The 12,145-nt window shown below is 46.2% G+C and overlaps 1 protein-coding gene across 1 annotated transcript; it reads right to left on the bottom strand.

Moving 5' to 3' along the window:
• Positions 1–1,953: 1,953 nt before the first annotated feature.
• F7 (coagulation factor VII) lies at positions 1,954–10,422 on the bottom strand. Its single transcript, XM_056327214.1, has 8 exons — positions 10,206–10,422; positions 7,852–8,012; positions 7,324–7,348; positions 7,119–7,232; positions 6,095–6,235; positions 3,528–3,634; positions 2,886–3,006; positions 1,954–2,674 (listed from the first exon to the last, which is right to left on the bottom strand). The coding sequence occupies exons 1-8, from the start codon at positions 10,273–10,275 to the stop codon at positions 2,136–2,138; spliced, it is 1,278 nt and encodes a 425-aa protein (XP_056183189.1). The 5' UTR covers positions 10,276–10,422; the 3' UTR covers positions 1,954–2,135.
• Between the last annotated feature and the right edge of the window lie 1,723 nt (positions 10,423–12,145).

Raw genomic sequence — 12,145 nt, 5'->3', positions numbered from 1 at the left:
TTTCATTTGCGCGGGAGGGGAAGCGAACCGCCACTCGCAGAAGGCAGCGCTGGCCCCGGCCCGGCGGCAGGTGAGGGGCCCGGCCGCGCTGCCCCCCGGCGCCGCCCGCCGCCTTGCCGCCATCCCGGCACCTCACCCGCCGGCTCCGCGCTTGCCGTGCCCGGGGCCCGGTGACCTGGGCCTGGCGCTTGCCAGGAGCTGGCCTCCATCTCCCCCTTTTTATGGGGGGCTTCCTCCGGCTGCGCCCGGTGCGGTGTCCGTGTGCTGTGGGGGCCACGTCTTTGGTGCCTCCAGAGCCTGCCGTCGGGTCCCCGTCGTCCCCTTGGCTTGTGTAAACAGGCTGCTGTATTAAAAATGTACCTAAACCCCAGCTTTGTTTTGAAAAAGTCAGTGCAGCCAGGGTTTCTTTCAGCTTTTTACCCTTTTTCTGCAAGACAATGATTTCTTCATAAATGTCCATGGTTACGCTGGAAGGTTACAGAGAAAAAAACATCGTATGGGGTGTGGAAACCCCAAAACTGTCGTAGCTGGAGGGAGTCTGGAGGTATGGTCTTGCAACGCAGAGTGCCCCATCTCAGTGAAAAAGAGGTCACTGTAGTTGCTGGTCGCTGCTCCTAGGCACCTTCCTCCCTGGGAATGTATTCTACTGGCATACATGCTTCCCTCTTAGGAGTAACGGGAACTGCTGGGGTATGTTTTCATAGTGGTAAGACCTTTTGTTTCTCAGGTCTCTGGAATCTGCTGCTTTTCCCAATGCAGTTCACTACTTAAACCGCAAACCATTCTTTTATGTCAGTAAAGCAGGTTATGGGGTGTTCAGGATTGCATGGTATATGTACCATCTAATGTCACTGTTTTCCCCTAATAATAGAGTATGGTCAATTTTAAGTGTTCTACTTGCTGATAAGCTTTTGTGATTGATATTCAGCATGATTTGAATGAATCCAAAAGCTTTTGTGATTGATATTCAGCATGATTTGAATGAATCCAAAGTGTAAGTTTTGCATAAGAAACTGTTTCCTGATTGCTGGGTCGGTTTTATCTCCCTCAACCTTTCACTGTTCTCATGCTTAGATTAGAAGCTACATTTATTAATGGTATAGTTGGTGGTGTTTTCAGAGTGCTTCAGGTTCTACCATTTATGCGTTAAGGCTTTAGAGAATGGTCTTTGGCCAGTGTTTTGCAGGTGGTCAGGCATATACCCTATTCTGACTCTAGACCTCAGGGTAGAGAGTACGACTTAGATTATACTGGACAACAAATAAAACAAACATTCCCTTGCATTTGCCCTCTTCTGTATCGACATAATAACAAGGCAAAGATAAGATTCAATTTGTGGCATTCTTCACCACTCATAAATATAGGGTTAAATATTACACTAAATAGTTATGTGCAGTAAAAATACTGCAATAATGCCTGGTGCAAGAAGACTAAAATCAAGTTTTTCCAGCAGACCTCTAAATGTATAATTAACCTTTTCTCAGCTTTCTTGTCCTGGTGGCTCTCTACAGTTCCTTTCCTTCAAATCTGCCTGTTGCCACTGCAGCTGTTGGAGAAAGCTACCTTAACACAAATTGAAATAAACACTTTTTTCTATTTCTTCTGCTATTGCAACATTACATTACAGGGTCCATCGGCATAGGAAGTTGCAAAAGCCAGAAGCATAAATGTGTTCAAGAGATTGCACACATTTGTGGACAACAGGTTCATTAATGACTGTTCAACCTAATGCAACATCTGGTTCAGGAAGTCTGTACATCACTGATTACCAGAAGCTGAGAGGGTAGCTGGAGGAATAATCATGGTATACTTGATATGTTGCTGACAGCCTTTTCTCTCAGCATCTACCTCTGTCCCTTAGCAGAAATGAATACAGAATGAGAGGGATGCTGAGTCCAATTTGTTACTGCCATTCCATGCCTGCTTGACAAGACACGCAAGTTTACAAACAACACCGATAAGGAAGTTTTTTATATATTCAAGTAAGCATTAGGCCCGTTTCAGATCATTAGTAGTGGTGTGGCTATCAACATGTATCACACAGCTAAGATAATGAAGGAATGCTTCAATAGGAAAATGATGCAGAGGGATTGAGGGCCAGTAAAACCGTCTGGAAATGCTCCGGTTCAACATTATTAATCCATGTGCTTCTTCAACCAGTCGATGTATTTGGATACCCTTGTGTAAACCCCATAGCTGCCTTTAACAGCACAGCCCTTTCCCCAGCTAACAATTCCAGTCAGAAACCAAGTGTTCTTGTACTTTGTAGCATGAGGTCCACCACTGTCTCCCTTGCAGGAGTCTTTAACGCCGGTCAGGTCTCCTGCACAGAACATATTCTCTGTAATATTTAAATCAGTCTCCTTTTCACATTCTTGTGTCTTTACACGTGGCAAATCGACTCTCATCAGAACAGAAGAGGTGGCACCTCCATCTAGTAGGCGTCCCCATCCACTCACTGTGGAGAACTTGATGGAGGACAGTTCATACACTGCAAACCGTTTTTCAGGCAAACATATTGGCACCACATAGTCGGTGAGATTCATGGGTGTTTCCAGGTTCAGGAGTGCAATATCATGATCAACTTGCCCGTTCACGTATCTTTCATGAACAATTATCCTGGCAACTCCACTTTCTTGTTCGGTTTTCTCATCATTATTTATTGTGTGTTCACCTGAAAAGTTGTTAAACGCAGGTCATGTCAGGCAGCTCCTTGATTCCCCACAAGTTTGAGGAGGTAGGGGGGTTTCTAGTCTGACACTTCTTAAGGGCAATTCCCTTATACTAGCAAAGCCTGCACATTTTATCTTTTACTCTGGTTTGTCAGGATGAGAAGCTGTCACCACAACCACATCTTGATAATATGAGAAGGGGAAGATACATACCCAGCCTCACCCGAAGCTGTACAGGATGAGTATGCTCCAAACAGTGAGCTGCAGTGACCACCCACTCTGGGGAAAGCAGGGTACCGCCACACTTTTCTGCCTGGTTCTGTATTATAAGGGCCTGCCAACATAAAGCAAATTTATGTCTTGCATCAAATGTGCTTGACCTGAATCTCAGTAGAGTTGGGGTTTATATCACTTTTTTCTGTCTCTTTATGCAACCGTGTTTGAGGATACTGTGCTCATTGCATGGAGAATTTAGGATGGGGAGTCTTCCCATTGACATTTTCTCCATTTTGTAGTATGAACTTTGCCTATTATGGCCAAGAGCGTATCCCTGGAAGCTGCAACTAACATTCTTGCTGGCAGTGGCATTAAGAACTAAGGGGTCAGGAGGTAAGAGGAGGCTCTATTACCACTCCACTCCCATGAAAGCAGGAACTCCAGAACAAGGCTAAGGTGCATGATTGAAACAGGTAGATCTGCTGGCTATGGATGGAGCGGGAATTTGGGCATCCAGACCTGGCACTTTTTATGGATTTTTAACATAATACATTTAAAGCAATGAATTTAAGTTAGTGGTTTCAGAAGGGGGGTGTGTGTGTGTGTGTGTAAAGCAGTGAAAGATTTCTGAAGACTCACTTGCCATGGACATTCACCTGGAGGACAGATTAAACCACCTACTATTCTCCCTCGTGCAGTTGCATTTGTTTTTGCCAGCACTGGTATTTTTCCACATGGGTATTTCACTAGAAAAAGAAAAAAACAAACCAATAAAAAACCCAAACCCAACCAAAAGGCAGCAAGTGTGATCTTTTTGCGCTGGAGTCACAGCAAAATGTGTAAGGTCTTCAGTGAAATTATGTTAGCTGAAAAACTGGGTTTCTAGTCTGGGAGCATGGGTTCTCAGAAGTAATTTAGAGCAGCTCAGCAGGTAAGTAGTCTTTTTGTTTGGAAACAGCCAGAAATGCTTTTACAGATAGAGTGCAGGCCCACACATTATCATTGACACACTCACCTACCACAGAAGTTTGCAAACAATATACCTGCTTAAGATACATGTTAGCACTATGAGGTAGGCTGCAGGCTGTAGAGCAGAAGTGACTCTGTCAAGCTTTGTAGTGTACAAATTTTTCAGCAACCCTGCTGACTTTAACTCCGTTGTACCGAGTGCACAGCATCCGTGGCGTGGTGAGACACAGGCTTAAGCATGGGATGGACATGCAGCTTGCTGTCCCTTGTGTGGGTGGACCTGAAGATCTCCTAGGAGCAGATACTATGTCTTCTGGTATACCTTCCAGCAGACTGGGATTAGTCTGCTTGGGTCCAGCGCATCCTTGGTTCTTCTGGACTGCACATCTCAGTCTAAGGTCTGTTTTTAGCCTGAGCAATCACGTGAAGACTGGCAGAGGATCAAATCCTGAGAACTGAACCTGCGACTGACCTGCAGTGCAGAGGAAGCCTTGGCGTTTTCGTAAATCCTTCACCCAACACAGTTTTCCTTTCAAGAAGGTCTGCCTTTGGGGATATTTGTGTGCCATGTAGCTGTGCTGTAGGTGAACACACCGTCCCTTCCATCCAGCAGTCACTCTGTGATAACCTTCCATCCAGCAGTCACTCTGTGATAACGCTGTGAGGAGCGCCCGCCTTCCATCGCTTTGGGAGCCAGGGCCCTCTGGTCTGTGCTGGGCTGAATCTGACATCTCCATGGATCTGTAATTACTTCAGCTGATACAAAGACAGCATCAAGCTTTTACAGGTACAGGCAAGGTATGGAGGAGCAGGGCTAGCTCTTTGGTGACAGCTGGTGTAAGATCAGAATAGGCGTAACACAAACCCATACCCTGTAACGCTGTATGCAGGGCAGCGCAGGGTCAGGTCAGGCGTTCGAAAGGGCTGTTGTGAGATGTGACAGGAGGATGGTGAAGGGACTGGCAGTTACACAGTTTTGTCTCCTTGCAACACACTGTCAGCACTAAGGCTATTTTGGTCCCCAAGAAGCAAGTAGCCACAAATACATCTTCCTCATGGGGGAAGACGTGCTGAAAAGCCTGTGGGGAATATTGAATCCTTTGTTCTCAGCTTTTAACAAAAGCAGCTTCCCCATCACATGATATTGCAGAATCTGTTAATAAGGGATAAGCACATTAATAGACATTTTTCCTAATGAAATTGCTGTTCTTGAGAGCTAGGTTGTCATTATCAGTTCTCTGCATGAGTGCTCCATCGAGGTGTGTGTAGCGGGGGGGCATTACCCCTCAGAATTACTTTGCATGCTCCCTGCCGCTTTTTCCGTTATGTTCATGTCCCTAGGAGTCTCTCCCCTCTAATAAAGCAATTCAAGTAGGCATCTGCAATAGAGTCAGGTGCCAGCTTACATATTGGAAAAATAATGAACTTGCAGTACTGTAGTCCCAATTGGAATTCACCTTGTCAGATGAGTGAGAGAAATATCTAGCCATAGTGCTGAGAAGAATACCAAAAGTGTACTAGTCCTGCCAAATGGGGGTGGGGGGAGAAAGAAAAAAAAAAAAAAAAAGAGAAAAAAATCACAAAACTTGTTTTCTTTGGTGCTAACAGTCCTCTTCCTCTCTTGACTCCTGTGCTGAAATAAATATGGTAATAAAATCCAGAGTCACAATTTCAGATGGGAGATCCAACAGTAAAACAATGCTGCCCCAAAAATGTTTTCCCAGTGTGGGTGTAAGCTGAAACAAAAAAGGACTTGTGAGGCCCAGAGCCCCTCCACTGACCAGAAACCCCTCAGCCTGATCCCAGATCCTGACTACCTGCTGCTGTGCTGTATTTAGGCTCCTTGGCCATGAGCTTGTCTCCACTGCTCAGTCCTTCACTACTAGACAAGTGGTGAAAGCACTCCCTAAGGAGGAGGCAGGGGTTCAGCTCCCTCCTTGCTCCTAGTAGGCAGGATGTTCAAACTCGAATTTCCCGCGTCCCAGAGGAGTGGACCTCTGGGGCCAGGAGGGGGAGGTGCAAAAGGCTCTTTGCTCAGTGTGCACACTTCGCCAGCTGCTTTCCTGGTGTCTAACTCCCACCAGCAGCCCAGACTTACTGCTCTGGACTCTACCCTCAGAAGAAGAGGTGGGGAGCTGCTGGCTAAGGGTTATACCTCGCACCCCCTGATGTGTACGTGTTGAAAACTTTTCCTCCAGAGCTGGCTTAGACTTGGCATCAGGCTAGCAGTATCTTACCTTGGGGAATGCAGGACACGCCATCACTCGCTAAAGTGTAATCATCCGCACAGAAGCACACTCGTTTTTCAGACTGCGCATCAGTACAGTACTGTTCACAGCCACCGTTGTCGTAAATGCACTTCAGTTTGTCAGCCACGGCTGAAGTCAGAGAAAGAGCATTTAGTTTTCCTAGCATGGATTTTGGTGCTTATCATGAATCAGTTGCAACTGGAAATGGTGACAGGGAAGCAAGGCAGCAAAGCAGATTTCTGTGATTTATGTACAGCAACTGCATCAAATGTGCCTTTTATTTGGCAAAACTTAGGTAGGCCTGGATCTCCAGGCACTGGGAAAGAAAAGGCTATGCTTAAGAAACACACACCTAAAATTAAATCAGTCTGCATTTATGCAGTAGCTGAACTGTTTAAAGGATGGAGGTCTTATGATTGTGTGGTAACCATTGTAACGTATGTCTGAAAAATAACTGTTTTGTATTTTGCCACCTGGCAGAAGGATGCTCTGGGATGACTGTTGAGACTGCCTGGTTAGACTTGACAAGTGCCTAGTCCTTGTTTGGGCTCAGCACGTTCTGATGGTGTAAGTGTAACGCTCAGTGTGGGGTGCCCACTGAAATCGATGGGAAGACATATACTGACTTCCTTAATTGCTGGATCCGTCACCCTGGCTCTGTACAACCCGTATGCAGTGTAGTTCTCATTCACCTACTGTACCAAGCTTCTAAGTTAAAGTAACTTCAGCATTTGAGTAGGGCAAAAAAAAAATCCTCCTTTTCTCTCAGACAGTGGACAAAAGGCAATTTTCTTTTTTTTATGAAGTTATCATCATAGAGTAATAATTATCTTGCTGCCTTGCAGTGCCTGACTGCCAGCTGGTTAGGTCCATCACGCACCACAGGCAGTGTGAACAGTAGCTGTCAAAGCTAGAATGATGCAGAATGTTAATGGTTGCTACTGCTTATCTCAATGCCTTGCATTTGAATTAATAAAGACACTTTTATTTTGTTATCGATGCCAGAGCTGACCTTTTTCACAGCTTTTGCCCTCATATTCGATGGGACAGCGGCAAACAAAATCCTGAAACTGGTCATCACAACTCCCGCCGTTCTGACAGGGGTTGGAGTCACACTGGTTAGGGTCTGTAAAAACATTCAGTGTCAGTCTGGTTCATGTAGAGCTGCAGCAGCAGGAGTGTTTTCACAGCTGTTAGAACATCCCAAATGATCGTACCGTAATAGATGTGCCAGAACTCTTTCTGGAAGAAAAAGATGTGAGATTTAATTAAAGAAAAATTAACTCAGGTTAAGCCCTACAGCCTGTGTAGCACAGGAAGAGTTACAGATGGCCACAGTGATGCCCTTTTTGCCTTTATAATTTATGAAAGTTGATATCCATAAAATATTCTACATTATTTTCTACATGATTTTCATGTACCAATAGAGAAGGGCACTGTGTAACACACACAAATAGGTTATTAATCAATAACCTCCGGTATAGTTGAGGTGGGATTGACTGAAACAGAAATTGCACAATACAATAATTTAAGGTATTGTCAGGTCAGGAATTACTGGGGGGTTGGAGAGACAACTTCGAGACCATCACTACTGCTGCGTGTCCCCCTGTAAACGCAAGAGAAAGATGCAAACAGCAGGACACACTGCACTTTTTTTACTCTCATGGTTTAAAGTCTGAAAGCACAACCTTGCGTAGGGGGAGTCCACCTGACAGTGAGCACTCACCCAGCCCCGTGTTACTTACTGTCCTTTCTTCATCACGGTAAATCTCTCTTGCTTCCTCAAACGAGCACTTCTCTTCCATGCATTCTCTCTCTAGTGACCCCAGTTTTAGCTCTTCGAAGATGCTGTTGGCTCGTCTTTGCCTTTGCAAAATGCTGCTTGCCTCTTCCTGCTTTAGAAAGACTGAAAAACAGCGGCATACTCTGTTTGTTACACAGCTGTGCTCTCCAGACAGAGAGGATGGGGGGACCAATTCCCCTGAAAGCTTTTCTGCATCCCAAGGTTTTTCTGAGACACTTTAGAACAGAAATGGGCAAATGTGAAAGAGCCTCCTTTCTCTGGCCTGCCTGTCAGGTAAAGTGGCAGCACATGAATTTTACAGAGCCCAGAACTTGAGAGAAGATGGCATGTTGCACTGGTGGTGTATGTGAGCAACTCTCAAGGTACCGCTGTATGTCGTATAGTCAGTCTCAACATGCACAGCACGGTTTCTTCTTGAAAAGCCTGTGTCGCTTTATGTAGCACGGACGTACGTGGCAACACCTGATTTTTCTGTACTTGCTACAGCAAGTCACTTTGTGGCAGGTGGACCACAGTCATCCCTTCACCCAGTCACATGTCATCTCACACACCTGCACTCTTTGGACCTGTAGAAGGGATTTACCGCACTATTTGTAGACCACAATCTAAAACCCACTGCTTTAATGTATCTTTAGTTTTATTCTGTAAAAAAGGCTACGTTAAGGTACATAGGAAGACTGGACAATGGTGTTCGCGTTTCCCGGTGAAGCCTGTGGATGGCTCCTAGCTGCTGCCAGCACCATAGACCACATTCGCAGGGGCCTTCTCCCCGTGTGTCTCCACCATGCTTTCGAAGGTCACTGGGTGCACAGGTCTGATAGCAGATATCAGCAGAGCTCGCTTCCGAGAGCTACGTCAACTTGCAGCTGACAGAAATGGGCACCGAAAGAGCTGATACCATTGCCACCATGCTGACCTGCTCCTCAGCTTCAGGATACAAGCACATCACGCAGCTGTGCCCTCCCAGTGTAATTCAGGATAAGGAACAAGAAGTCCCAGTACTGTGATGTACTTTTGATCCGTGTACTACACAGAACAAGTCTTGAAATAATTAATTTGTGAGGTTTTTTTACGTTTTGGTTTTTTTTTTCCTCTTCCTCCGTGTCAGTAGGAGATTCTGGAGCTTCATGACAGCAACTTACATTTCGGTTCTTTTAACTATTTCACCTGGGATTATGGGTAGATTTGGGGACTGAGGCTGATGCATATCACCTGCCTTTCCCCTGGGACATTCTCCACTAAATGACCCCCGAGAGAGCAGGAGTTGCCTCCTACCTGCTGGAAGGGCCCTGAGATATTTGCTGAGGAACAAGACACGTGTGTCCTCACTGACGTACACACAAACATAAATACTGGGAAGGTTTATTCCAGTCTGGTGAGGTGTCTCCAAACAGTTGTGTCTAATCAGAACATTTGATCATTTACATGCAATATAGTGGTAACTGTCTCTATATTTCAAAGTTACTTGAAGGAATAAAATACCGTGCAGCATGCATTGAATTTTTCCCAGGGTGCTTCATAAACATTTACTCAGTGTAGGAATGGCAGCTGGGTCTTTCCGCCATGATTTTAAAGTCGGGCTGTATGCATTAATATGGCTTTCTTTAAAGGCTTTTAATTAACCTTACACTGCAGTTACATGACAGTATCAGTGCACAGGCACAGAGTCTGGCAGAGAGCATGCCTGGGCGTGTGGCTGGGGACATCCTCCCGCTTTCATTTTGGCGTTCTCCACTTATTTACATTGGAATGCTTTTGACTTTGCTACATATTTTTCCAGCTTTGTTCACTGCAGTGCAGGAGACCCAGCCAATGGCTAGCTGGGAATCTGAAAGCACTGGGTCTGCTTTGTTAATCTGGGAGCTGATTTTCAGACGCGTACTGGAGCCGCGAAAGAGCTACCACCTCACTGCCTTCTACTGCTACCGAAACAGCAGAATGACTGACTATTGATTCTTTGCTTTGAAAAATGCCACAGTTCAATATGAAAGAACAATAAATCCAAGTTCCCTTTTTTTCATGTAGTGGGCAGACAGCTGATATTTTGCCTGCTGTCTGCTCGGTGAGATAACAGATTCATTTAACAGTCTAGAGGTGCTTTTCCTTAGTTGGCAAAACAAGTGTGTGGATGCCATCACTGAAAGCAAACAAGAACCTTAGAATAACTCACAGGCGCAACTGGAGGCAGGACAAACATGCAACAGTGCTCAAAACTTGCAGTGAAAATTATGTCTGAGTAACAGGAGAGAAGTCCATTGCCAGTAAACACGATTACAGCCATATCCTACAACATACCTGCATCCAGAGAAAGAGGAATCAGTAGCAGGAAGCAGAGGAACAAAGCCATGCACTGCCTGGAAACCATGATGAACCCTGCAAGCTGGCGTCCTGGTAGTGTATTGACATTTCAGCAAGTACTGTTTGGCCAAAGAGCTCAGCTTCAAATGATCGGAGCCAGAGGAGGGGCTGGCGAGTCATGGAAACAGAAAAAGATCCATGACAGCCCAGTGAGCTGAGCAAATCCTGCAATGTGCCCTTTTCAAACAAGCGCGGAACTTGGTTTTGAAGCGTGCTCTCCTGACCTGTGCAAAGGCTATGCTGATTACACAGGCTGCTACCCCAGGCCTTCATTTTCCATCTAACGTGCCTGTTTCATAAGAAACCTAAGTGCTGGGACCTCGGGTCCGTATGACTGGCACTAACTTGGCCATATTGCCATGTGCGGAGGGAGCAGCGACGTGATATTTATCTTGAATTGGCAGTCAAGATACAGCCTTCCAGTGCTTTGGAGTATGATCGAACCACTGACATCTGTCTTTTCCCATTTCTCTGTCACCAGCTGAAACACTGCACTTCTAGCTGAATTTACTTGGAGACACTAATTAACCAGCAAGAGACACCCTTCACTGTTTCTCTCCATCTTTACTGCAAGGCCCATGTGGCCAGCACAAGTTGCACCAGTTGAAGAGATGCTGAGCTGACCCACGTTACATTTCATTAGTAACATAGGGGCTTGAGGGGCTGATCTGCAGGCAATGTTTTATCTGGAACACAATCAGTCCTCTGATTTAATGGAAATCAATTAATGGCATCAGACTAAAGAATTGACAACATTCCTGGGGAAATATTTACTTAAGATAGCAGTGAGGTAAAGAGCATGTTTGCCTATGAGAAGTGAAGCGTTGCCTGAGAGCTGGAGTATTTCTGGGCTGTTTTCCCCTTCCAGTGTCAAAAGGAAGGAGGCTCAGCTCTGCATCTGAATGCTGCAGCAAAGAAAAGCAACAGCTGGATTTTTACTTTGCTGCCAACACTTGGTGTAACTCCTTGCAGCAGTCGTGATTGCTTAGGAGAGCCGGGCTCCCAGCTGTTCTCCACATGCGGTGCTACTATTTGGTGGCGATGTGCACAGCTGGGTGTTCTGCTTTGAACTCGCTTTCCCAAGAGGGAGCATCTGGGCACTTCCCTGGATCGCAACCTGGCTAATTCCCAGCAGCCCAGTTCCCGGGATGGTCAAGGTGGCAGGTCCTGTCCCGGGACAGAGGAAGGAGGCAAGTTACTGGAATACAAGAGGAGCTACAGCAGCCCCATGCTGTCCCCATCTCTGCTTTTGGGGAACCCTCTCCACACCTCATAGCCTGCTAACATGATCCTCCCTGCTTAGTCACTTGCCTATGGCAGCGAGTTCAAAATAGCAAGGGCACGTTCAGCTTAGCAAGACCAAAGCTTGTTGGCTCTTTGTCTCGTCCGCTTGGGGAAAGATCTAGCCCCGTCCAGCTAAACGAGCCAGGCAAATCAGAGCACGAGGCTGTGCCTCCCACACCTGAGGCCAGCCTGGCTCTGTGCCTATTGCCCACCCTCCCCGGCCACATTTCCTCAGGCTGGGTGGGTAGCTCCCTGCCAGGGAGGGTGGGCTGGCTGCCACCCCACAGTGGCATCACAGCAGCTCTGCACCAGGGCACCCACCCCATCACTTTCTTGTCTTCTTCCCTCCTAGCGTGCAGATCCTGTGCCTCCTTCAGGACTAATGCAGTATTTTCCTTCCGTCTTCCTTCCTCTGTTGGCATCCCTTAAACATGAAATATTTTGCTTTTATTGCTTGGGAACACAGCCAAACAGTTACTAGTTTTAGAGCCCTGGGAGAAGCCCAAGTGCTGGGGACAACAATCAGTTCATACAGGGACAGTCTTTCTTCCAAGAAAAATTTATGTGATTAGGTTTCATCAGGGATGACAGGG

Source organism: Falco biarmicus, chromosome 2, assembly GCF_023638135.1.
Source record: "Falco biarmicus isolate bFalBia1 chromosome 2, bFalBia1.pri, whole genome shotgun sequence".
NCBI lineage: Eukaryota > Metazoa > Chordata > Aves > Falconiformes > Falconidae > Falco > Falco biarmicus.
This window is presented reverse-complemented; position numbering and strand designations above follow the sequence as displayed.